The 27,758-nt window shown below is 44.3% G+C and overlaps 1 protein-coding gene across 1 annotated transcript in view; it reads left to right on the forward strand.

Moving 5' to 3' along the window:
• Positions 1–97: 97 nt before the first annotated feature.
• LOC147678858 (uncharacterized) overlaps positions 98–27,758 on the forward strand; it is a 121,333-nt gene continuing 93,672 nt past the window's right edge. The window contains exons 1-2 of the mRNA XM_086946291.1: positions 98–295; positions 22,802–22,922. Coding sequence (XP_086802417.1) covers positions 104–295; positions 22,802–22,922 — 313 coding nt within the window. The 5' untranslated portion in view covers positions 98–103. The remainder of the gene's footprint in view (positions 296–22,801; positions 22,923–27,758) is intronic.

Genomic DNA, 27,758 nt, shown 5'->3' on the forward strand with positions numbered 1-27,758 from the left:
GCGCATGCAGGTTAGAGCCGTTTCAAGTTCTGCGCATGCGTAGTAAAATAGTTTGGTGAGATCTGCACATGCGTATTAGAAGCCTCGGATACCATTCGTACGCATGCGCAGTAGGAGCAGTGTTGCCCCCCATCCCTCCTGCAGCCCCTCCGGCGAGGCCAGGGGACTCACTCACACTTTCCTCCCGGAAGTCTCCCTGGAACTCCCGGTGCTCGGGGTCCTTGTACGAAACGAGCCGAGAGGAGCGGACCGAAGGACCCGCAGGGCAGACATGAACCCCCAGGAGGCGGAGGGGGTGAGTCTCATCCTGGGGGGGGGCAGAGAGGAAGAATTTAAAGCAAGCATTGGCACAGCCAATGGGTCTCGTCTCTGGGCCCTTATAAGTGCTTAGCCATGCAACACTTGATGATGTTGCACCGAGGATGTTGCACTGCATACCTAAACACTTACAAGGGCCCAAAGGCGAGACCTATTGGCTATGCCAATGCTTGTTTTATCAGGAAGTACGGAACACCATCAATGTTCTTGAAATTGAGTGAGCTAACATCATGGTGTTCCCCCTTCAAAGGGAGGAGGTTCACAAAACAAAGTCTTGTAAAGTAGGGTCAAATGGTGAATTTTAAACATGGCTCGGCCCTATTGATGATTACAACTGTACCTTGTACAGATAATTATGTGCATCAAGAAGGATATGTGCCTGATATTTATTTCACCATGTCAAAAGTATGAATTGTTATGCTTTCCAACATCAGTCATCTACCTATCACTATGAGGTAATAGCACACTGTTACTCAAGAGTTTTTATTTTATTTATAAAGTTTTCTATAGCGCTAGCTCGACCCGTAGGTATCAGAGCGCTTTACATACACACAGTAAACAGCAGAAGGACATTACATTACATAGTAGGCCGACAGTAAGGAAGCAAACTACAGTCAAAAAATACAACATGGGAATAAATATGCAGTGCAGCGGAGGGGGAGAGAGCAAAAAGAAAAGGGCGAGAAAGACATAGTCCGGTAACCCACTATCCTTGAAAGTCCAGGGAGAGGGGAGACAACTTGGATAAAGAAGACTAGGTTAGTTGACATTGGTCATGATAGTATTTGTTTAGGAGATGGAAGTTCAGGTCCTTTTTGAAACAGGAGAAGGAGGGGTTGCATCTGAGGACTCCAGGGAGAGCGTTCCATATCCTGGGAGCGATGCCAGAGAACGAATGGTATTGGATTGTTTTCTTTTTCACTTTCGGAGGAATAAGAAGGATTGAGTTGGAGCTTCTTAGTGTTCTGGATGGACCTGCTCTATTCAGTTTGTTGTTTAAGTAGTTGGGGGCAGGAGAGTGAAGGATTTGTGTGTGATGCAGGCCAATTTATAGATACATCTCCCTTCCATGGGAAGCCAATTGAGGGAGTTGAGAGCTGGAGTGATGTGTTCAAATCTTTTAACTCCAGATACGAGCCGAGCGGACATGTTCAGCACTTCTCTTAAAAGGGCTAGATGAGCTTTCGGAGTCCCTGTAAGGATGGGGTTCCCGTAGTCGATTTTGGAGAGAACTAGGGATTGGACTATTGTCTTGAGGTCATCGTGGAGTAGAAAGGGTTTCAGTTTCCTGAGTTGTTTTAGAGAGAAAAGAGCACTTTTTGCAGAGTTTTTGATGTGGGCCTCCATAGATAAGTTCTTGTCAAGGGTGACGCCTAGAGACTTAACTGAGTCGGCTAGGGTAAAGGGGCAGTTTAGGGCAACCAGATTCTTGAGCCACTCTTGGATTGGGCGATGGTTACGTTTTGGAGAGAATAGGATTAGTTCCGTTTTGTCTGGTTTGAGCTTTAAGTGGTTAACGTAGAACCAAGTTTGGATCTCGGTTAGTGTGGTATTGAGGAGTTGGATGTCGCTGGGAGACTTGATCTTGAAATAGATTTGGGTGTCGTCCGCGTAAAGGTGGTAATTCACTCCGGCTTTTTTCAATATGATTGTGAGGGGCTCCATGAAGAGATTGAAGAGGGATGGGGAGAGGATCGAGCCTTGCGGGACCCCAAGTGTAACTTTAGTTTGTTTTGAGAGACAGGAGGTAATTTAAATTTGTTGCGAGCGGTGTTGAAAGAAGGAGGTGAACCATTTTAGTACTGTGCCATTGATGCCGGACCGTTACGACAGGGTCTCCAAAAGGGCTGGATGGTTTGCTGTGTCGAATGCTGCAGATAGGTCAATGAGGATGAGTAGGCAGGCATCTCCTTCGTCTAGGGCCTTGTGAATGTTGTCGGCGACGTTGAGCATAGCTGATTCCGTGCTACAGCCTTTTCTGAAACCAGATTGAAAGGCATCAAGGAGGTTGAACTCATTAATGTGATTATTGAGTTGGAGGAGAACACATTTCTCTAATGTTTTTGCAAGGAATGGGAGGTTAGAGATAGAGCTGAGGTTATTAAGATCATTAGGGTCAGCCCCCAGTTTCTTGAGAATGGGTGTGATTTTTCCTAGTTGAAGGGAGTCTGGGACACAGCCTGAGGTGAGAGAGGCGTTGATAATTTTTGTCCAGTAAGGGGAGATCATGTGGTTGAGTTCTTTTATGATTGTGGAAGGAAGGGGGTCCATGGTGTGGGAGGAAGGTTTTAGATTGGAAATTATATTGAAGACCTTGTTTACCGACATTAGCTCAAAGTCGGACCAATGCTCATTGTTTTTGAGCCGGAGGTAGGTCTGATTGTCTTTGGTAAGAGCTCTTGTCGGGTGGTCCAGGGAGGTTGAAGGGGGCAGGTTAAGGGGGAAGGGGGTTAGCAGTTTGCAAGAAGGATTGATCAATTTTTGAGACTTTATTGGTGAAGAGAGTGGCAATTACTTCACATCGCTCCTTGGTGGCTTCGATTTCTTGAGAGGGAGTGCAGTTAGTTTGGCTTTTAACAATGTTGAAGAGTTCTCTTGGTCTGTTTTTCGCCAGATCAAGTTGGCTGCAGAAAAATATGCCTTTTAATCGAAGATGTGTTTTTTGTAAGACCGTCGAGCAGATCTAAGATGTGTTAGTTGCAGGGATGAGGGGTTTTGTCTCCAAGACCTTTCTGTTTGTCTGAGTTGGCGCCATTCATCATTCAGCTCCATGTTAAACCAGGGTTTTGATTTGGTTCTCCTCGGTTGTTTGAGTTTGAGAGGAGCTACTTGGCCGAAGACCTCTGCCATTCTTCAGTTGAAGTGAAAAGTGAGGTCATCAGCCGTCCATGTTGAGGGATGGAGTTGAAGATGGGGAAGAATCTTGGCTTCAAGTTCGGATAAAGGTATTTCTTTGATGTTTCTGGTTAAGAGTTTGGGGTTGATATTTGGAAAAAGGGGACCCCTAAATAATGTAGTAGCACTTGCTATACATAGGGAAGAAACAGAGTTAGGAAAGGTCTATAGCAAAGTGACAAACATTGATTAGATAATACAATTTACGTTTTTTTGTAAATAAAAACCTAGGATGAAACAGTATATTAAGTCCACTTGTGTACAGAAACCAATGAGCAAAATAATTTCTGATAGAGCTTTATTGTTTATTGTTGTTGACTATTTTTCTTTTGTTTTCTACTGTTTTTTGTATATATAGTTTTTATAAGTGATTATGTGTTTAAATTTTATATAGTCTTAAATTAAAAATACAAAAGAGAAAATACAAAATCAATAGACATGAAACATATATACAGTGATAAAGGCAAAGCGGTAGACACCACTACGCGCGTTTCGGCTCTTGAGCCTTCTTCAGGTGACCGTCTATTGTTAGAGTTTCAAAGAGTCCAGGACTCACAGTTAGGTGTGGCGTGGATATAAAAGGTTAGTCAGTAAAGGCAGCTTCTTAAGATCTTGAGATGTGGAACGATGTAGTCCTATAGCTTGTCATATGATGTTATGACATCAGAGAAAAGGAGGTGGTAGAACAGTATAGTGGAGGTAGCTTAGATTCAGATCGTTATTTGTGTTGACATTTGTAGAACCTCCACGAGGATAACTTCCAGTGAGTAGATGGTAAGGTGATGAGAGCAATAGTGAAGGAAGCGAGTATTTATCTCCACAAGTTGATAAAATATCCGGAGGCGAGCAATAATGATGTATAATTGTTAGCACGAATATTTTGTATCCACCTAAAGATAAAGTAGAAAGGATGTCCCAGGAGCGGAAGATACTATGGAGGATGATCTGGTCATAGCATTGCCCGTGAGGTTTGATGAAGATAGTGACGCTCCTGGTAGAAAAGGACTGGTAGCAGTACTCGACCGCCAAAAGACCGCACACCGGTATGCTAGAAGTTTGGGGTTGACAACACAGATAGGTTGGAGGTTGGTAAGTGTGTCAATCTTGAACAAAATGAGGTGGTGGTTGGACCAGTAAATGGTAGAAATCTCTCTCAAGGAGATCCGATCGTTGTTTGTTATGATCGCATCTAGAGTTGCACCTTTGATGTGGGTTGGTTTATTGCAGAGTTGCTTGAGGTTATATATTTCCAGAAGGTTGGAAAGGTTCAGGACAGTGGAGTCTTCTGGGTCGTTCCAGTGGATATTGAGGTCACCCAAGAACACGTCTTTGGTGTCTGTCAAGGAGAATCGTGTTATGAGGTCTGTTAGTTCTTCTGGGAAGAGGGTATGCTCTCCGGGAGGATGGTAGATAGTGTGGAATTTGATTGGTGGGTTGACCTTGGTAGTGAGTTCAACGCCTAGGTATTCAAACGAAAGGTGTACTGCAGGTTTGAGTTTGGTAATCTGTATTTGATCTCTGTGCAAGATGGCTAGACCCCATCCCCCCCCCCGTTTTAATCGGCCTGTCTTGTCTGATGAGGTTGTACCCTGGTGGGGTGAGAATGTCAAGAATAAGGGTGGAGTGGGCATTGAACCAGGATTCAGTGAGGAAGGCGATGTCAATATCTTCAGCGAGAAGAGCTTCAGCAATGTCAGAAGCGTGTTGTACTGCTGATCTGCAGTTGAGGAGCATACAAGAGAGCGAACGGGGAGCCTCGATGATGTGGGGAGTTAGGTGGATAGAGGTGTATTGAGCAGGGGGTCTAGGCGAGTAGATAGTATTCACGATTCTGTTGGTGCTGATAATAACAGGGATGTGGACATGGGGCTGACTTCCTGTCCAACGCGAGGTGGACAGGTCTTTATATGGTCATAGTTATGGTCTTTACTAACAAATACCGTAGTAGGAACGTAAGTAAAATGTAGATTACTTTAACTTGAAAAATAACATACACCGTCCTGGCCACTTCTGCTTTACCATTTAAGACACTGTTTGTGCTTTTGATTTACACAGATTACCTAGCTCATGACATTTTAAGGCCCATTGAGGCAAGCACTTTGACGAGTGACTGATGATTTTAACAAGACCCATTCATGTATTTACTGTGTAGGAACAGTGAGGCCTTTATTTGGGCCGGTTATGCATGCACAGAGTGTGGTCATTGTTACAAACCACATTGATGCTTGTGCCGCGTGGATCTACCAACACACATTCCTAGGCCCACTGTTGCATGCACTCTGTGGAGCTGCTGTCAACCATAACTAGAACCATTTATGTGTACTCTCTGTGGTACCACTGACACTCGTTACTAGGCCTACCGACCTGTGCAGTGTTTAATTTGTAAAAAAATATGTGCAGTGAGACTGCTTGTAACAGGCTATTTCTCTGGTTAGCGCCGCCTAAAATAGAACTAACTACTAATCATAAAAGTTGTAAAAGGATGTGATATAAGGACCAGAGCTGCTGGCTGCATAGCTGGGGAACCAGGTTTGAGTCTCGGAGTCAGCTCAACATCCTGTGATTATGGGCAAACCACTTTATCACCCCCTGCATTTGGGAAAAGTGTTTGCTACATAAATGAATGTGTCCTTAACTGTGCTCACGAAAAGCACTGGTATTGATGATTAAGTGAGGTGCTGAGCACCGGAAACCACTGGCTCAAATTAAGCACAGGGCCTGCATATTCTGGGTAATTGCTGCATCTTTCATTGAAGCACTTACACCACATACCGAAAATAAACCATATCAGTCGGTCTAGGCAATGCTCCTTTCCATTGCATTCTGGGAGTTATATTCCTGAATTTATAATGCATTATCAAAACTGTAAAATGTAATTAATAAAAAAAGGCCTTGATGTACTACGGGCAAATTGGATTAAACAACCAGGGTATATTATAGGGAGTGAAAAAGTTTAAGAACAATAATAGAAAACAACTGATGACAGAGAGCCTCGGTGCTGTCTACAAAATATTGAAACAAACAGAGTACAAATCAGTTCTGGGCGTCATATCACTCAAAGACACAATAACCTTGATGACTCACCGGAAAACTAGCCTTGCTGCATCCCTCCTCCACAGAACAACGGGGCAGCGAGGGCAGATGAGTGAGCAGGGGCACCATCTGTTTGAAAGTTAATTACAAACAGATGCCAACAAAGCTCGTTCCCGCAAGGGAATCGCCAAACGTGCACGCGTTGCCATTGAAAGCAGTGCAAAGCGTGCACGTTTTTGTGCGAAAAAGCAAATCGATTTCAAGAGGTCTCCTCCTATGCAGGACATGCTCGCTGCCTAGGCGAGACCTAAACTGTGACATCTGTAACTGCTGTTTTATAATAGAATACTGAGAATTATGCACAGTTTGTCACCTACCAGTTCTTGACACTTCTAGAATACTAAACGTCAACAAATGACTGGTACTTTTCTGAAACTGGAGCATCCCCTAAGGAGAGAGAAGGGAAAGAGGAGAGGACAGAGTGATGGAGAGAGGGGGACCAGCAGCATCCCCTGGGGAGAGAGGAGAGGGCAGAGTGATGGACCGAGGGAGAGCAGCAGCATCCCCTGGGGAGAGAGGAGAGGACCGTGTGGTGGAGAGAGTGTGTGGGGACACATAGAGACAAAGAGGAAAGGAGGGACAGAAGGAGAGAGAGGAGAGGACAGTGGGATGGAGAGAGGGGGTGAGCTGGGCGGGGGGACAGAGACAGGAAAGGAGGGGCAGATGGAGAGAGAGAAGAGAAAAGAAAGGGTGAGAGAGAGAAAAGGACTGTGTGGTGGAGAGAGACAAAGAGGAAAGGAGGGACAGATGGGCAGAGAGAAGAGAGGAGAGGACAGTGGGATGGAGAGGGAGTGAGCTGAGCGAGGGGGGAGGGGGGACACAGACAAACAGGAAAGAGAAAGAGTGGGGGAGAGGAGAGGACAATGTGACGGAGAGAGGGTCGGGGCATAGAGACAAAGAGCAAAGGAGGGACAGATGGAGGAGAGATGAGGAGTGTGAAGCGGGAAGCAGGGGTTGTTCTTTGAGGGGGCCAGGGAGAGTAACGCTAACAGATACAAGAGAGACGGAGATAGAAGGGAGGGAGATGCTGTGAGTAGAGAGAGAGAAAGAGGAGGGCAATAGCAGTCCCTTAAGGAGATGGGGTAGACGAGAGAAGGATGGAGAGAGCAACAAATAAAGGATGTAAGAGCCAGTCCTTGAGGGGCTGGTCTAGAAGATGTGTGTATGGCTGTTGGGGATTTTATTTGATTGTCTTTGGCATGAGATTTAATGGTGACAAGACGGAAGTAATTTGCTGTGCTGCAAGCAAAGTTCATCGCCCCCTACCAGCAGATTTCTGGCCAGTTACTGCTAATATTCCTGTGTTGCCTGTTAAGACAGCTCGCAATCTAGGAGTACTATTAGACAGTAATCTACAACTGGACTCTCGAGTAAATAAAACAGTGAGCACTTGCCTATCTCTGCTCCGAGCTCTTCGAAAAATACTCCCTTTTCAACCTGCTTCAGCTAGAACTCAAAAGGTAAGGAGTATTATTATGAGCAGATTAGATTACTGCAATGCCCTACTCCTTGGAGCTCCAGCTTCCCTGTTACAAAAACTGCAAAGGATACAGGTTATTGCAGCTAAGCTTGCATTAAACAGACAACTTAGAGCATCTGCCTCGCATGCCTTAAAAGATCTTCACTGGTTGCCCATTGCGCAAAGAGTCCAGTTTAAGGCACTCTGTATCGTTTACAGGGCAGGACATAAAATGGGGCCGAAGCTTTTACAGAGGAAATTACTCTGGTGTTCTCCAGTTAGAAGCCTGCGTTCCTCTTCAGCTAATCTGATATGCATTCCAGATGTTCACAAAGTTCGATTGGGTGGCAGATCATTTAATTTTGTAGCTTCCAGACTGTGGAATATACTGCCAATTGAGCTTAGACAATTGAACACTTTGTCACGCCTCAGGAAGGAATTGAAAACTAGACTGTTTCCCAGAGATTAATCTCCAGCCCTGTTTTTAAATTCAGTTACACACAGTGTTTCTTTTTTGGTAATCTCAGCACCAGGATACCCGTTGGGTGGCAGTTGCGCTATAAAACTGTTCCTTACATTACATTATATGAGAAAGTTGTAGTTTAGGTGCCTCTAAGGTCAGCAGCACGAGAAGTGAAATATGTAGATTCACTATAAACAAGCATTTACAATGCAATAGGTCTCGCATTATTAAAGTTTGAGCTATTGGCATTGTAAATGACAATGTCTTTTATTCATTTGTTTTTAAAATCTGCAATCGGTGCATAAACACGCACTTTGAATGTATAGTCCTTGCTTACGATGAGCAAGGCTGGCAGTAAAAGAGACTGCCAGCCTTGCTTCTCATAAGCATAGACTATAAGTACAAAGGGCTTGTTTATGCACCGATGCAAACAAATAAAAGGCATTGTCATTTACAATGCCAATAGCTCAAACTTTAATAATGCGAGACCTATTGCATTAACAGTGAACCGTAAAAAGAGGGTGAAGAGGTACTAAACCATGTAAAGTCCTATCAAGGAGACCTCTGAGATGCTAGTGGGGCTGGGGAGAGTCCGCAACAAGTCAGGCAAAAGAGAAGAAAGTCAGACCTTTGGAAAAAATAACTCACAGCGGATTTTCAAAATGGTGCCACTCTGGCAAGAGGTTTCACAGAAGGACATGAAAATAAAGACATTTATAAACGGAAGGAACTTATTAAGAAGTATAAAGCCTTTAAAATAAAAAGTCTTGCCAGGGTGTATCTAAAAAGGGGACTTCTTGGGACGGAGGCAGAGTGAGAGGCACTATTCGCAGACTCGAGTGTGCTTATCCTGTTTGCCTGGCCTGGCCTTGGAGATAACTTCCTGTGCTGAAGTGCACTTACGCCGCTGCGGCAAGTGCCTCTTGAATGGTAACAGCTGGATGACAGCGGATTGCCTGCCTCACCGCGCTGGACTTTGGACAACCTGCATGTTAATGGCCGGGTGGCTGGCTTAGCAAAGCGCCTTGAGGTCGCAGGGCCCTTGTAACAGCGCGCCGCAAGCGTTCGAGAGCCCTCTCTGTGCAGGAGTGTGCATAATACTGCAAGCACCGTTGGCTGACTTGTAATCTCTCTTTTTTTACAACTGAGGAGAGACATCTCTCAGCCAGGTGGAGGATGTCACGTCCACAGCATTACAGATTAACCACCCATATGGTAGGTTTATCTAGAGGGGGCATCTCTCGAAATTGCAGCCTGCAGCACTACACGGATAAATTGCACCCAATCAACGCACAGGTTGATGTCACGCCGATCCAGCGAGAAACGTGCCAAGAGAAAATTCTGTCGGCTAATGCACCTGCTGCGAGTAACCAGAACGCCTCCAGTTGAAATCTTGCCACAAAAAAACTATGCTTCGGGCTGGTGGTGACCCCGATATTTACATTTCTGTGATACCACGAGTCAGCTTCCTTCCTAAAAGTGAGGTAAACAAGGTCTTCCAAGATGCAGTCAATCAACCCCACCTCCCCTGTGTAGTTTATAAACCTACTTTACAGCAGCATGCAAAGGGCTACGTTTATAAACTGCATGCAAGGGGCTGTGTCTGTGTGTGTGTGTATGTGGGGGGTTGTTAACCTTACTTATGGAACGCTGTAAAAACAAGTGTCACAGATGGTTTGTCGAAATGACACGCAGTGTGCGTGTCACTGATGAGGTAATGTTTTCCGGAATGACACCTTGTGTGCGTCACTAATGGTTTGCCAAAATGACACGCAGTGTGCGTGTCACTGATGAGTAATTCAGCTTTGTTAGTACTTATATTTATTTAACGGAAGAGTTCCGATGTGCTTCCTGTATGTTGCTAGGTTACCGGTTTTACAAAATGGAGTTACGTTTCTTGACCCCATGCGTGACCTTGCACCGGTGTCTACGTGCTTGACGTCGTCAATTGTGACGATGTGCTGTAAATTGCGTCCATTCAATAACGTAGAGCATTCGAAATCACCGCCGCAGCCCTGCTCCGTGAAAACCGGAAGTCAGGCACTTTTGGCCGAGACGGGGGCGGGGCCTGCAATCCAGCAGGAAGTTCCGCCCGCTGCCGCCGAGGAAGCAGTGAAGCCGGCCGACTCCGACCAGCGCTGAAGAGGAGACACGGAACACGCCGAAAGAGCCCGGTGAGTGGGAGGGGAGGGGGGGCCAGGGCTAATGTGAAGGCCTGTGTGTGTATGCATGTGTGCGTGCGTGTGTGTGTGTGCATGTGTGTGCGCATGCGTGACTGTGTGTGAGTGAGAGAATGCGAGGCAGGGGATAGTGTGCCTGCGTGTGCATGCGCGCGCCTGTGTGTGTGTGCGTGCGTGCATGCAGAGGGGTGGGGGCTGCCTGTGTCTGTGTGAGAGCCAGGGCTTGCACCGCGCATGCGCAGCTATCAGACGCGCGCTCCCGAGGTGAAATCTGACAATGGGAAAGCGCGCGTCTGATAGCTGTCCGCTCTCCTAAATACGGGCAGCATAAGTTGTCGAGCTGATGCATTCATGCTTCGCATGAATGCCACATCAGCTCGACCTAAAAAGTACAAAACTGCTGAATGGTTGTAAATAACTGTAAAATTGGATTTGCAGCTTTTGAGATGACAGGACACAGCACATGAGAAATTAAGTTTTATTCAGCTCCATACGACGATCCCTGGAATATCCCTGATTATTAGCAACTGCATGATTGGTTCAGGGTTCTCGAACACCTCTTGGTTCACTGTGGCGGTTCACTTTCGGGGTTCTTACCTTGGTGCAGGGTGGCATGAGTGGTTCAGGTTTAGGGTTCTCAAACACCTCTTCTTTCACCGTGGTATGAGGGGTTCAGACTCAGGGTTTTCAAACACCACTTTGTACAAAGTAGCAAGAGAGGTTTAGGGTTCTCAAACACCTCTTGGTACAGAGTGACTTTATTTATTTATTTAAAGAGTTTTATATAGCGCTGGCTAGACCCGAAGGTATCAGAGCGCTTTACATAAGGTTCCACATAGTTGCGAACTTAAATCTGGTACAAGTTCCAACGATAACAGTAAAAACATTTAAGGAGCATAGAAGAAAAGGAAAATGGGGTGGAGAAGGGAGAGGGGGTTAGGGAATAAGGGGGCATAGATACGATGGAGAGACGAAGGGAAAGTCTGTCCAAGGCCCAGCTACGTAGGTGACAGCCGAGGGGGAATCCGCAGCCCATCTCCTCTTCAGCTATGAGGTAGTTCCACCGGGCATCGGTCAAATAGCTAGGTCTCAACAGAAACACATTAAAGGGATAGAAGGCAAGAAGAAGGGAGAGTAGAGGGGGAAGACAGTAGGGTGAAAGGGGAGGAGGGGGTACGACAAAGAGATAAAGGAAAGTGTGCCTAATGTCCGTCTGGGTAAGTGATGACCAAGAGGGTATCCACAGCCCATCTCCTCTTCAGCTAACAGGTAGCTCCACCGGGCATCAGACAAATAGCTAGGTCTCAACTGAAACGCATTAAGGGATAGAAGGCGAGAAGAAGGGGGCGTAGAGGGGGAAGAGGGTAGGGTGAAGGGGTAGGAGGGGGGGTACGACAGAGAGACGAAGGAACGTCGGCCCAATGTCCGGCTGGGTAGGTGACGGACCGTCTCCTCTTCAGCTAACAGGTAGCTCCACGGGCATCGGTCAAATAGCAGGGTGTCCACGGTCGAGGTAAAGTTCAAAGCGAACATGTCCTGGAGGGATAGCAGGATCCAGGTCAGGTGAGGGATGTTGTTAAGATCAGGTCAATGACCAGTTCTATTGTCCAGGAGTGGTAGAGCATCATGGAGAGACCAACTGAGGCCGCCCACTTGAGGTCAGGCAGGGGGGTTGTGGCCTTGGTGTTAAGTTCAGTCTTGAAGTCCATCAGGTACGCTAACAGGTTTTCCTTGGTCAGCGCCATTCCAGATTCAACCCTCTCCTGGTCGCCCACCTATTTATTTATTTATTTTCCCCGGTGTGAAGTAGTTTGACACCTTGGTTACGGCTATTTTAGGTGGCATAGATGCAATCACTGCCCACCGCCAGTAGTTTATTAATGTTATTTTTACGAGTACCCATCAATATCTACTGAAAGGAGTGAAGGTAAAGGCATTACTGGCGGTGAAACTCAGATGGCTTCAGGTTCTGGGTTCCCAAATACCTCTTGGTACAGAGTGGTATGAGAGTGGTATGAGGATTGGGGTTCTCTAACTCTTCATTCACAGTGGAATGAGGGGTTCAGGTTCGGGGTTCTTAAGCACCTCTTAGAACAGAGTGGCATGAGGAAGTTCAGTTGAGGGTTCTCAAACGCCTCTTAGTTCACAGTGGCATGAGGGGTTCATGTTTTGGTTTCTCCAATGCATCTTGCTTCAGAGAGGTCTGTTAGCTGGATGAGCGGGATAGTTAATGGTCCTTCACAAATTCTTGGTGGCCAGTGCCACGCTGCATGCATCGCCCACGAAAGGGAAGGATGAAACTGAAACAACAGCATTACTTTAATTCCCTTCCCAGTAATACTCGTTTTCAGTTCCTCATTGTTTCATTTCTCACCCAGGACCTCTCGTATTTGGTGGTGTTGAAGGTTTTTCCGACTCCTGATATCAGCTTTCTGCATGTATGGCAGACGTTTGCCTACTGGAGGCATTCCAAACATCTCTATCATACTTTGTCTCTGACAGTGGAAAGCACAAGAAAATCCTACATGAAAATAGATGAATGTGGTAGGGAGTAATTAATGGAATGGGGAACACGCTGAGAGGCACTCAGCTGGTTGTGATAGATACATGACCGGGCACCAGTGCTGTTATGGCTCTTAATACAGGGGACAGGGGAGGGACACACTGGTGATAGTTGAGCGGAGAGAGAGAGAGGGTTGGGGCCCATTGGGTATTGGAAAAGGAAGTCCCCATGGAACCCAGGGTGTACCATAGACTGTCTCAACAACAACCCTAAGGGTTGTCAAAGGCAAATGTCATTGTGACTCCATAAGACATTAGTACCAAGAGGCAATATACTGTTCTAGATAACCTTCTTAAACATACAATGTTAAGATTGAGCAAAAAGAGAACAGTATTTTTAGAGAGGTGTGTTCGTTTGAGAGCAGAGTCTACAAACCCACAAGATGAGTAATCAGTGAATCTCCTTGGAGTAGGAGTGTCCAAACAGAAGCTTTAGTGTGCGTGAGAGTAAGGGAAAGAAAAGATAATGTTTTACTTTATCCTTTTATTCCAGAAAAGGATTGTCATTGTAGAAGTGTCTTCCCATCTTTTTCACTGGCTGCATTCACCCACCCCAGCCTTTCCAATCCCTTTTGCCTTAGCAGGTGAATATGATCTGCCTAAGCTTAAAGTGTTGCTTGGCTAGTTCAGTTGCGGTCAGTACTGGGGAGGATTTGGGGGGGGACTGTCCCATGAGCAGTGATCTCACCTGGCGCTTATTTGTTCCATATAAAGTCATTCAGTTCCCACATGCACACCTTAGTTTGAGTGGTGAAGAGAAGTTTTCTTCAGAAGACAAGGGTGGTATGAACATGCCGAGTGATGTGCTGTTGTTGATGATACTGAGTATACACAAAGGTGATGGATGGCATGCTTGAATTATTCTCAGCTACTGGCAATTACTCAAGCTGCATCCTAGTCCATTTATATCTTGCACACCTTGCCACCTCCGTTTAGACCTAGTCCTTTGCAAATCAGTCTGGAGCCTGCTCCAATAGGAACGATGCCATATGAACTGTCAAGACAGGCCCTCCCTGAACAGAAATACAACCAACCCAAGACTGGTTTCACCCTAATAAGGTCTCTTCTGTCAGGTGTAGTTTGTTTTCAGTGGCAAAGTGAGCATGGGAGTAATGTCTGGGCATACCTGTTGTTGTCGAGGCATTGCATTCGCGTATACAAAACAGCAAGGGGTGGAATACTTGAATAAATCTCAGCTACTGCTAATAACCCAGAGTCACCTCCCAGGCAGTTATTTTTACATCCCATGCCACCTCAGTTTGGACTCATGTTCAAATCAGTCTTGACCCTACTGCAATAGAGACAATACAGTCTGAAAACCCAGACCAGGTCCTCCCTGAACCGGAACACAAGCAATGCAAGACAGGTTTCACCTTGATTGGGCCTCTTCAGTTGGGTGTAGTTGATTCCAGTTCCACAGTGAGTATAGGTCTCATGTCTAGGCATACACATCACACATAGGAAGTATACACAATGTGAAGAGTGGAATGCTTCTATTAATCTCAGCCACTGGTAATTACTCATGCCATTCCCCAGTCCACTGTCATTTTGCACACCATGCCAACAAATATTTCAAGTTTTAGGTATAAACTAAGGACGTTTTCGATATACACTAACGAAAGCACTTTTAATGATCTATTTTAACAATCAAAGCCTTTGGATTTATTTGTTGGTGGGTTACTGAACAATATTGTAATTGTTCTAATTATTTTTAAATTTCTTGTAAGTACAAATATTATACCATAAACAAATTGCAGAAAACCAGCCTATAGCAATTAAGGGGTGAGGGTGCCTCCATATCAACTGTTTACAACAAACTGGTTTAATGTGTGATATAGATCGATTTCACCCACCTTTCTGGGCCCAGAAAAACAGCAAGCATTGGCAAAGCCTATATGAAAATTATTGGCTTTGCCAAAGTCTTTTAGCTTTGTTGTACAGCAGCATAGCTGTTGTTCAGTATGGCTAAACGTTAGTGGTGTGGCGTAGAGTAGGGCGGCGTAGAGGAAAGTGGCGTAGAGTGGCATTAACTGAAGTGGCATAGAGTAGAGTAGAGTGGAGTAGTGGCGTATGTTAAAGTGGCATAGAGTAAAGTAGAGTGGCGTAGAGCACAGAGGCATAAAGGAGAGGGCCATAGAGCAGTTAAATCACTCAATATTCAATATTTGAAAACAATATTATTGTCTACGGGTGCTTGTGGAAGACAATTTGTATGGACAGGAATCTAGAGAATGATAAAGTAGTTCTGGTATTTTACTGACCTCTGCTGGTCATTTTCTAACAAGAAAGTTAAACAGGGAGGAGCTACGCTAGCAACCAAGATGGTCGCGTAAGCTCCCAGCTCTGCCGACCTCCGCCAGCAGCATATAAATCCTGATATTGATCCTGACTTCGCATCAGACTCCCGTGTGGCTGAAGTGTTGCTGATCTCAACGGTTTACTTCCAAGATTTCCATCTTTTCGATTGATGAAGTTACGCCGTGTTTTCATTCTCGACCTAATTCAGTGTGGAAGCCGGGGCCTCGAGCTCTAACCCATCCGGGTTGGAGTTGAACAACATCGGCCGCGGGACTTGGGCGGCGTCCGGTCTCCCGAAGTGGAGAATATCCTGACCGGTTTGGATGGTGCCATGGTGGTCAAGTTGATTTTAAGGACACAGCGGTGGGACGCACCGGTTGCTGTGGATGGGAGTTCGTTGCCCGGGGACCCTGCTGACCCCCCGGGGTCGACGGGCGTTGATTCTCGCTAGCGGCGACAGTGTCTAGACCGCGAGAAAGACTGGTGCCCCCCGTGACTGTCGGACCCGCTTGTGCCTGTTACCCCGGAGTAGTCGACCTCCGGGGTCAAAGATCTGATCTCTTACTCTGCGAGAAGATATGGAGCGGGTGGAAGGTACGCCGTCGTTGCAGACCGTAATGGCCGCCATTGGGGCGCTTCACTCGCAGGTCACCGCCATCATCCACAAAATGGTCGAAACAGCTGAAACTATGCATTTGAAACCGGACTACGACCCTTTAATAGATTTGAAACAAGTTGTGTTACCCGCGAAGCAAGACATGCCTGAGACAGAGGACCCCGAGTGGAACCCAGATCTGGTGTTTTCTATTGGCTCTCGAATACCAGCTAGCGTGCCGGTAACTATCAATAATTCATGATGCTTAATGCCGACACTGCCCAAGATAGACACAGCTGATTTTCTATTCCGAGATAATTTCCCCAGTGACTATCGGATTGCCTTATCATTAGTTTCCTCCCAGTCGGCTCGACTACGTTCTAGTGAATTACTGTTGATGGACTGGTATCGCCGTCTGACTGGTGGACTTCGAATACTAACATTTTGGATCCGATCACACCGCACTGACTTTGCCTTTCTTGAACGTTTTGACTCTCCTGTCGGGATGGCGGTGCAGGCGGAGAGTGTTCGCATGAAAAATCGGACTGGCCAGGGTTGAGTTTGATTGTATGGGTTGGATAGCGTGGCTTTATTTGATACGGGACTTGTAGCCATAACGATGCAGGAGTCGAGCGGTTTTCACAAACCCCCCCACGTTTGTTTTGTAATTGCTGCTTCATAGTGTATTGACTGTATTTCGGGGTGGTTTGCTTCTGGCGGGGAGCGGGTGGGGCCGGGAGCCAGTATGACTTCTCCTCCTCCATTCTTTATCTTCTTTTAGGTTTAGTTGTGGGGCGACAGGCACGCTGCTAGTGGGGTTAGGCCGTAGCCATTGCAGGGGTGCAGGGTGGTGGAAACGGGGGAGGTTTTTTTTATTTTGTCCTTGTTTTAGTTCTATGGCCATTTTTTCCTCTTTTCCCCTTTTACGAGAGGTGGGTTACTTATCCTGATTCGATCTTTTCCACATAATCTGGGTGTCTGCTCTGGTCTCAATTATCCTGAATCGTGGGGTGGGCGGACTCAGCTGGTGTCAGCTTAACGGGGTTGTGGATCGTATTGTTGCTTCTTATTCATATACATATTCATGTTGTCGTCCCACTCTCCTGTGCATTGATTTTACCATACTGGCTTATTCGCCTACACACCGTTGCAATGTACTTACTGTATGACACCTGATATGTGTAATATTTCCTCTTGTTTTTCTTCCTTCAATCAAAATATATATATAAAAAAAGAAAGTTAAACAGAGGCAGTCGCCAGAATTTTTTTTTAAATATAGTCCCCCAGCAGAAAGCAATTCGGGTATTTTACTGACCTCTACTGGTCCTTTTCAATCAGTACTTTTAAATAGAGGCAGTTGAATAAGCAGAAAGCAATTCTGGTATTTTACTGACCTCTTCTGGTCGTTTTCTATCAAGACAATAAAATAGAGGGAGTTGAACAGAAACAAAAGTGTCCCTAAGCGGAAGCAGACAAGTACTAGGGCTGATCTCCAAAGCCCACAAAGTACATACACATATAAGTATATACTAAATTATATACAAAAGGTCTCGGATGCTCAACCTAAAAACACAATCACTTGCTCTCTCGAAGAGGAATGTTGTATATACTTGGAGGACTTCAGCCCACCCAGAGGCTGCCCATTTACTGGCTCCATCTTTGCTCTCCTATTTTTCCTCATCATTTGTCCATAGCATGCATGCTTCAACCCTCTTCCTGTGTTTAGCCTTTCCTAAGAGCATGGACCAGGGATTACTATCCATCCACCGCTCCCATTTTAGCAACTGTTTTACGGACTACTTTTTTTGTTTGTTAAAGAGCACTTAATGCAAGCACTTGTGTTTTTCACACGCTCCGAGCTCCATTTCTTGAAACAGGCCTGAAATTCTTGTTCTTATCTTGTCACATTTGCAGTGTATTCAAGTGCTGTTTTCCGAGGGCGCCTGTTTACTTTTCTTTCTCTGACTTCAAAGAGAGAGTATTTTGAGGACCATGGACATTGTTTTGTATTATTTGCCTTGCTTATTCTGGCTTTTTAAGGTATTCCTGCCGTCTTTCACCATTTACTTTTTACTTATGCAGTTACAAACGCTTAAATGCTCTTGTGGATGATGGGTGCTGCTGTATAATAAGACTTCGAAAGCGGACTCGCTGGCCTCATTTTCATACGTTTGCATAAGCTTTAAAATGAAACACGGGTCCTGTAGATTAGCGTGTTAGACACTCATTTGATTTTCTCATATGCTTTAATGTTTTCATGGATTACAGGAACTGTTGCATACACATACAAAGTTTTTGAAGATAGACTTGCCGGTCTTGTTTCCATGAGTTTATATATGCTTACCTGAAACCTGGGTCCTGTGAAATATCGACATGGTATATACTTATTAGAGACTCCTTATCTTTCAGTTTCCTTTAACCAAATATGGGCACCCGCACTTAGTTGTGTTTTAGCTTCACATGCTGCTTTATATTTTGGAAATATGTTCATGGACTGATATCGGGTCAAGTTGTGTTGCTTGAACTGCCCCATACTGTCTTGCTTGTCCCACCCCTGCTGCCAGACAAAAATGTGCTAGGACACGGCCTGCACAGGTCAAGTCATAGCGCTTTTTTTCACTCCAAACCCGGAGACGGTGCACACCACAATACTGACCTGGTTCCATTGCCTATATGTGCCAGAATTATAAATGTGCTGGTCTTGAACTTTGAAGGCTTCAACTGAAGGCCTCTATTTGATTAACTAAGGATCTCTTTGGAATTGGACAAATCAATGAGAGCAGATGTCTTGATTAATGTTTTTCAAAAAGGACAGAGCCCTGAAGAAGTCTAGCGGAAAAGAGACAAAACGCGTTGGCTACGTTGATGTGAACATTTTTTGTATACTGGCAGTTAAGAATTTTTGACATATGACATGTCTGAAGAAATGTAATGAATTTGAAAATTCTGGAAGTAAACAACGTTTACTAAATAATAATAATAATAATAATAATACCGATATTTATATAGCGCAAACAGCTACCTCGCAAGGAGGTGTCCCGGCGCTAAGTGATCATTTTTCCAGGCAGAATGGGCGGAGAAAGGGGAGGGAGTGTTTAGTTATTCTGGGAAAAGAGCCAAGTCTTTAGCTGCCTCTTAAAACTGGCTTCCGTTGGAGCCAATTGGATGTTGGCCAGGAGGGCGTTCCAGAGTGTCGCCGTGCAGGCAGAGAAGGATCTGCCTCCGAGTCTGGCTCTCCTGGCGCGGGGGATAGAAAGCTGGTGTCGTGAATTAGAACGCAAGCATCTCTCCTGATAGTATCTGGGGAGTCTAATGTCTGAACCCAGCGTTTGTAATCAATTGAATTCTGATGAGATTAGATCCCATTCAAGTTGATTTTATTTATGCTCTTGGAACTCCAAAGAGATCCACATACATTGAAAGACCAGCTACTTATAAAAGTTTTGGCCAACATAGTTTCTTATACAATATGAAATAATTAAAATATCCTTTATGCCCTGAACACTAAAACATCAGGTTAAAACCAAAGTTAATAATTGCTTCTTACATATAATTTAAGACAAATGTATAAAACACTCATCCATTTACGCCGATACAATAATAAAGCGGGGCAAATGATTAACGTCCTGGAATGAGTTATTACACAAATTACAGATCGGGGGAGAACCATACCATTTAGACAGCACATTATTTAAAGGGAGCATACCCTGTCTCAATAATAGCCAGAATCTGCACACTCCGTGGGGCAGGTTCCAGAAAATTTAAGCCTGTGCTTTATTTATCTCACAGGAGTATATAAACCGATGGATACCCCTCTTTAGGATGCGAGCATCCCTATCCCTAGAGAAACTTGAATTTCCTGGTGGCCTGTTTCAAGGTGGCCCTTAATTGATATGCCGAGAGGGTGAAAAGCAGAGACTCATCCAGTTGTAACAAATCAACCGCAATCCTAAAATTTTAAAGAACTAATGACTGTTCCTTCAGATTTTCTAATATTTCTTTCTGGATTAAAAATCTTAGTGTGGCAGGATCACCCTTTACCATGCTTGCAACCCATCGCACTATCCCCGCAAGACCCTGTACCCAACTGCTTCTTAAACCAAATTCTAACCGTAGGGCAGCCACTGGGCAAGCAGAGTTGACTGAGGCGAGGCTTCTTAAACTTTGTCCTTCTGTTGTATTTAAAAAAAAAAAACATTTCTCTATGTCAAGCAATTCAATACCATATAACAGAGAGGCAGGTATTTATTGCACGGAAAACCTCGAACAAGAATGCAAAATGTCTTCTTCCAGTTGATCTATAGAGGGAGCCTAAACTTTTTCCCTGCGTGGTAGCTTTACGGATGTTACTTTCTATATAGGCTTTATCACTTGGGTTGCCACACACTATTTTTCCCAGGAAAACCAAAGATTTTACAAGTTCCAATTTTTGGCCACCCACAGATCACACAAAATTCCCATACTGCAGCTTTTTTCTTCCGTGCATGCACATAATTTTACTTTTAGATATATTAATCTTTAGATAGTGGGCTTCTGCAAATTTATGTAGTGCCTGCAGACGACTATTTAATCCCCTAGCCGTTAAATCCAATATTATTATGTCGTCTGCATAGAGTAATCAAGAGGCTCCCCCGTCTGGGGAGAGAACACCCCTGTGCACAACCGTGAAGGACCGAAGTCTTATTCCATATACAAAGGATCAGAAGTCCAGATTAACCATCACTGGGTTTTATTCAGAATGATGTGAAATTTTTGAATTTTTTCATTCAAGAAGTTCTTTAGAAATCAAAAAACATGTCTTCCAGTTAAATCTGTAGGTGACATGATAATCCTCAAACATCCCGATGCATTTCGGGCAGGTGCCCTTTGTCAAGGGATTACTCTACAAACAAGTCAGAAAATGACCAAAATCAGTAACACAAGTAACACACATTGGAAAAGCTAAAAGCAATGATTAGCGCTATGAGTGAAAGAAAATCGAATGGTTTGTAAAAGTGAAAAAATAGGAGTTATAAACGTGTACCAGACAAGCGGCATGTACAGATCCATAGTTTCCCTGGATGTATAGAAGTCCGCTAGAAGGAATGGAGTCCCAGCGTGAGTCTACGGCATGCTGAAAAGCCGGCGTGCGGTAAACAGAAAGACCTTTTGTGCAAATAGGAGTGGAACGTAGGAAAGATAGACCCGCGATATGACTAGACCAACCGAGTGATAATATAGAGACAGTCTCCAGTGGAGTACTTACATGCAACAGGTTATGAGATCGCCCGCAGAGATACGGCGGAGCGGTGGTGAAGGTGCAGAGCAGCCATAGCGTCAGGAAAAAATAACCGGAGTGTGTGAAAACAAACAAGGGACTACAGTGAAAACGAGCCTCAGTGCGAACGAGGATAAGTGCTAAAAAGTACCGCCATATTAGAGTGTAGCAGAAGTGAGGTGGAAGGGATAAATGAAATAAGATATGTGTGAGCGAGAAAAATAAATGCAACAATAAATCATATGTAATCAACAAGGTACATAATTATAGGTAGCACAACAATTCGATGCGGTCATTGAGCCCATAGAGTAAACATGCAATCGGTTACCCCCAGTAACGGGGCAATACCCTCACTTTGAGGTAAATTGTGAGGAAGATCAGAAATATATAGGGAGAAAAGTAAAGGCGCTAATAAACATCCTTGTTTTAGGCCATTTGCAGTGGGGAGGGTTTGGGAGAGACCTCTTTCCCCACCTATTAGGACTCTTCACCAAGTATCCGTATGGAGAGCTCGAACTAGCTCCAAAAGGGTAGCCGGCATACCCAGGTCTGACAGTTTTCGCGACAGCAAAAAACGATCACCATTCGAAAAAACAATAGATAGTGGGTGCAGATCTCTTCATTGTGTAAGTTGCTGCTTCATGCTTTGACAAAGCCTGCAGGCACAGGTGCTGAGGGGATTCAAATGCGCATTGAAGTCGTCTGCAAGATGACACACCTGCACTATAACCTGATACAGTACTGACAGGCATGTATCTACCGCTGTGAGCTCTTAGTGAAGGGAGATCATGCAGTTTAGAGTAAAACGGTCTCACAGTAAAACGCTTATGTCCCCTTTCCCTTCAGTGTTGCAACTGCCCCAGACCAGGTTTCATTTTTGCATTGTGGTATTATTAAACAACAAGAGGCTTGGAAGGGGAGGAAGAAGAAATAGTACCTCAATCATGTTGGGAGCAGCGGAGGGGCACTAACTAAGTTGAATCAATCTGTGCTTGGTTCGTGCTCCACACAAAAGACCAAAAATTACAATTTGACTGTGATGGCCAATTTGGAGGTAGCAAAGCAGATTGAGACTGAATCCGACAAATTGTAAACAATGGGCGGGCTGGAAGCCCTCTATTGTAAACAATATTCTGTCGCAAGCGAGAGCAAATGTGCTGTCGCACCCTCGACCCTAAAAAGCAGAACTTTAATTATTCACCCTGCTTAAGTATTCCAGGTACAGCCCAGTTTAGGATTCCTACAATATAGGCCCGTGCCTGTATGTTAAATATTTGTAGAGCACATCAGAGAAGACAAGAGCTTCCTTGGTTATCTTATTTATAGCAGCACTCGCATTTCCTTTCATCTTTGTTACATCATTTATTGGAAAATGACTGTTAGTTGAGATCAACGTATGCAGATTTAAGTGCTTTACTTTAAAATACACATAGGAGTATTATGGGATAGAATTTCTTTTTGGTATAAATAAAGTGCTGTTTTAAAACAAATTGTTTTGTATTATTTGACCAAAGATTATATGTTTCTACTATTGTTATGTTGGAGGTTTACCCATCAAACAAATGCATATACACTGAAATAAATATATTGTGGTAAATAGTGACCTGAGGACCTTACATATAATTTACCATCCTTAATTCTGGACAGAGCTAATATTCAGCATGTTCTTTTCACTTCACAGGTGACCTTCAGTGATGCTTCTACCTTTTTCCCTGGAGAGGAGTGGAAGCTGTTACACAACTGGCAGAAGGAACTTTACAGGAATGTGATGAAGGAAATTCACCAAGCTTTGATTTCCCTCTGTAAGGTTTTTTATATTCTTTATTTATTATTTCTCATAGTACTGGTTGGTACATAGGAGAACAAACAAAGCTCAAAGAAATTAAATTCCATGTAAAGATTGCATACCAGATTAGGTCAGGGTTCCATGAACCAGGCATCCGATCAACTGAGGAAACAAGAGAAGAAAATATAGGGCAGTCCTTATTTGCAGATAACAATCAAGGGGTGGGAGGTCTTGATTGTTTGCAGTATCATCTGAGTCACTCGCCGATGAGGACAGTCCTCTTGGTCAGGATCTTTGCAACCTGTTGGATATAACAGTGTCTGGGACAACACATTCACTCTCCCTCTTTAGGTATGTCTTGAAAGGGAACCAGATTCTATCATATTTGTTAATTTTGTCCTTTACAAGTGCGGTCAACCTCTCCATACTGTAGAAATGCCAGCCTTTGGACCACCAGAATGTTAGGCTTGAAGGATGAGGGCTCCTACAGGTGTGGGCAATGGAAAGTTGAGCCGCTAACAGCTAGGGGATCAGGAGCTTTCCTCGGTGGTGGTATAGGGGTACACTGAGTCCTCACCAGACTCTCCCAAAGGCAATACTAATGCATCTAGTGGCAGTTCCACCGAATATTCAAGCCGATCTTTTGTAACACCACTACCCAGAAGTGTTTCACCTGTGGACGCTGCCACCACATATAGAGTGTTGTATAGGCGAGTAATACCATTTCACATAGAATCCTGAGTAAACCGTTGTTCTAGTGGTGTTTTGGGTCTGCGTCCTTTGGCTCTGACTTTCTCAGTGATCGCCCAGGGGAGTAATTGCTTCAGTCTGAATTCATCAGTGCCAGGGAGCTGGAAGAGCTGTTTGCTCCAACAGCCTGATTTGATGGCTCTAGATTGCTTAAATGCCCCACTCAGATAAATATGTCCTCTAATTGATGCAAAACCCAAAATAACATGTTTGACATGCCTGGTATTGTATTTCAAGAGTCTTTGGAGCTTGAATCAGGACGCCATTTATCCATGGACATCTCTGATCCCTGTCCGCAGTGCCTTGATGCCCCTGGGCTAAGTTTGCAGTTTATAAAGCTTGTATACATTCATTCACTCATTTGGAGAGATGTCATGTTTTTTATCCTCCCTAAAGAGTTGTAGGACTATTCAGAGATTTGTTTAGGTGTGTGGTGATGAAGAAGTGTGAGCAGTGAAATGGAACACTACTCCTAACGTAACTGTTACTCGGTGACACTTCTTGTAGCCATTGAAGAAATTAAATGGCAAATGTGGATCAAATCTGACAGGACTGATTGTAATTCATCCTACAAAGCAGGTGGTTAGTTTTCTGTGGTTTCCCTGTTAGTTTAAGGTGGCTGTAGTTTTCACCTATGTGGTGTTTGTGTTGCCTTAGGAAACTTTTTTTGCCCATTAAAGAGGGGTGGGGAATGGAATTTCTATCACTCACTAAACAGGGTATGTTGTTTGGGGTGAAGGACAACAAGTGTTCATGTTTATTTTGTCTACTGGAATTAGTCCAAACCCCCTTCAACACATTCACTTCTGGTTCTTGTCAAATACTTATTGTGAAGAACTCCTACATAGAGTGGGCTGTGGATCCGCCATGTGCTCGTAATTTGATAGCTTTCTTGTCTTGTCTGCTTCACTTCCCTGCTCCTGATTCGGTACGTTTGTTACCTATTTCTCCCATGTGTTAAGTGTCCTGAAAGAAGCATTTCGGTTTCACTGCGTTTTGACTTGCTAGCATATGTTCTTTGATAGCTGACCTAATCGCTTGCGGTGGAATGCATGCGCTGAACCGTTTCCTCTCCTTGCTTCCCCTTACTCAACCCTCTTGTTGCCCTGTCCTTCAATCACCTTATCTTTATTAAAACCCTCCTTCCCTTCAACCACTTGCCACTCCAGCCCCTCGCACTGTCTATGGCTGGCCATCATAAAATGTATTTAACTACTCTAGGATGTCCATCCGGGCATGTACCTGCCTGAGCGGCAGCCATCTGGGAAACTCTTTCATTATATTGAAAGGAAAACTATTCAAAGATGGCCCCTGCTAATGTGTGTGCATCAATGGCATCTTTCTTTGAGTGAGGTTTCACAGATCAGTGCCGCGGATGTGCTGTCATCTAAGATGCTCCGTGTACCTGGCTTTCTTTAAAGTATAAGAAAAGCCTTTTGAATAGAGACGCCTTGGATGAGACCCCTTCCGCTGCAGCTACATTTTCATGGAGTTAAAACAAAATTGATACAAGGATTGTGGCTGTGGTTGCACATGCATCCACAGTGGACATTTTGTTTGTGTTTTTTTTTAATTTTTAAAAAGAACATTTAAATACGTCTGTTATAGATTTCCATGCATTCACTACAACTATCAAGGAAATAAAAAGGCATTGGCAAATTCAATCTGTTGCATTGGTGAGACCCATTGGCTGTGCCTATCTATGCTTGTTCAATGTTGGATTTATTATGGTCTGGCTTGACACCTCCACCGCCCTTTTTCAGGTGGATGAGAAGAGCTTGTGTGCGCACTTGTCCCTGTCTGCATATGTGAGAGAGATGTTACAAGCATGTTGTGGGACTAAATGATCTTGAGAATGGTGGTTCCAATTATGGTTTGCTTTGTGAGTCTTGTGAACACGACTTCTTGCATTCGATTTGCCCTTAGGACCGTCTCTCTAGGAGTCATTGTTATCTGGTGGGCCGATGAATTATTCATCTAAGTCCTGCAGCGGAAAGTCTGTCCTGTATCATCACATTGCCTTCCCTTCACACTTGGTGGTTTGCTGAACATGAACTAAAAACCCATAGACTTTGACCAAGAGAGAGTTTAGTTTCTGTCAGGGTTCAAGGAATTGAGCTGTTAAATTACCATGAGGCCCTTGAAGACCAGCTGACTAGATCCACCCAGGAAGGTTTGCATCATCCAGAAGGTTGAGGCCAATGCGAATATTTAAAAAAAGCATGGCAAACGGCAAGAATGTACACTGTCCATAATCAGTTGTCAGCTGGTCAAAGAACATATAAAGGACGCTGTGGGCTTGATGGATGGTGGATGTTTTAACATACAAATGTATACATGTGCCATGTGGGGCTGGTGTGTGGTGAGTAGTTAGGGTTTATCTGACATGAGGTGATTCTTGAGCGGAGTTATGATGTGGTGAGTACGAGAGAGCATATTTCAGCCAGTAGAGCGTTCCAGTGCAGCAATCCCAATGAATCGAAGAGTGAGATCTTATGGGGAGTTTGGTTAACTGAGCTTAGATTACTGGGTGGAACATATCTGCTAAGGGTTGAAGAGAGGTAGCTGGCAGTTAAATATTTATGTCTTTGAAAACTATATTTAGAAATTTGTAGAATCCACTATTTTCAGCTCATAGCCATCCACTTTGAGGAAAGTAGTCTGTGTTTGGGAAGATTATAAAGAGTCCCTTTGACAAAGCTGATTATTCTTTATAATGGGGCAAATGTGACGGGGAGAGACTAACCAGAAGACTGGTTTGTGTAAGAAAAGTGAAGATATCAGTGGTTTGGCTGTGTGGAAGGAAACAGATGGACAGATTTTTTTAATGTTCAATCATTAAAATCCAGCTCATGTGACTGTTGGTTATGAATGTTTCATATTCATCGCAGATCTGAAGTCTCCTCTGAGGTTTATGGTTGGGGGTGTGGAGGTCAGACTTTTGTTGTGAAGTGGTTAGGCTTGAGGAGGGGAGGGTAGCAGCCGATGAGGTACTTGAAAATAGATTATTTCTCTTTTAGGTAAGTTTAGCTTTGGTGCTGCCATAGCCATCGAGATCTGTGGTGGTGGGAAATACATGTAGAACAATGTGGGTTTCTTTCACGTAGAGGTGATTGGAAAAAACAAAGAGATGGGAAAGGGATGAGGTATCCAGTGAGAAAAGACAGAGGATCAGAACAGTGCCCGATGGGAACCTTAGTGGTAAAATTGAGTGGAAGGTGAGCAAGGAGCATGAAGATAGTAAATTAATCATTGGAGCAATGGGATAAATGCCAGTCAGGTTCCAGGTCTGTGCTGTTTATATTGGACGGTAAAGGGCTCGGATAAAGAGAGTGGAAGGTGGCAGAAAGATTGAGATGTCTGACAGTCAGCACTAAGAGGATCGATTATTGAATTCCTGGAAAGGGACAATTTCTGTAGAGCATGAAAAGCAGATCAACGTGGATGAATGGGGTTATTAGTTGGCCTTGTGCAGTCATTCAGGAATGTTAGAGAAAGAAAGGGGGGCAGCAAAGTATTTAGGCGGTGCCGAAGCCTCAGCTGTAGTAGTGGTTAGGACTTACACATGTTTGAAGTAAGGTGGTTACTTGCCTGTATTAAGATTGACTTTAGAGAGACTAGGGAAGAGCGAGCCAGGAGTTTGATGGTTTAGGACTGACGATTGGCAGCTTTACATAGAGTAGCAGTTTAGCAGGAGATGTGTGTGAGAGGAAAGAGCTTGAAGAACACATTATAAAGATTGGGACAGATGTAGGAGGATTGAAATGGCCTCAAGAGGAGTTTTGTCAAGTTGAAGTAAGATGAGAAATGTTCTGCTGAGTTGGAGGTGTGAATAACATGTTTGTGAGGAGGACAGAGAAGAATGTTGGTGGTACGCAGTGTTGAGGGTGGGGACATATATCTCTGCACTCGCTGTTCTACTTTCTAATAATCAATTCATGTTTGTAAACTTAAATTGCACCCCATTGTGATGTTTCTGTTATTCAGTAATATTTCCTTTTCTGAAGTAAAAATCTTGTATTGAACATATACCCCAAGCCAAAAGACCAGATAATTTCCTATAAAACAGAAAAAAACTCATAGGAGACTTAAACATGTCTAT

Source organism: Lissotriton vulgaris, chromosome 12, assembly GCF_964263255.1.
Source record: "Lissotriton vulgaris chromosome 12, aLisVul1.2, whole genome shotgun sequence".
Taxonomy (NCBI): Eukaryota; Metazoa; Chordata; class Amphibia; order Caudata; family Salamandridae; genus Lissotriton; species Lissotriton vulgaris.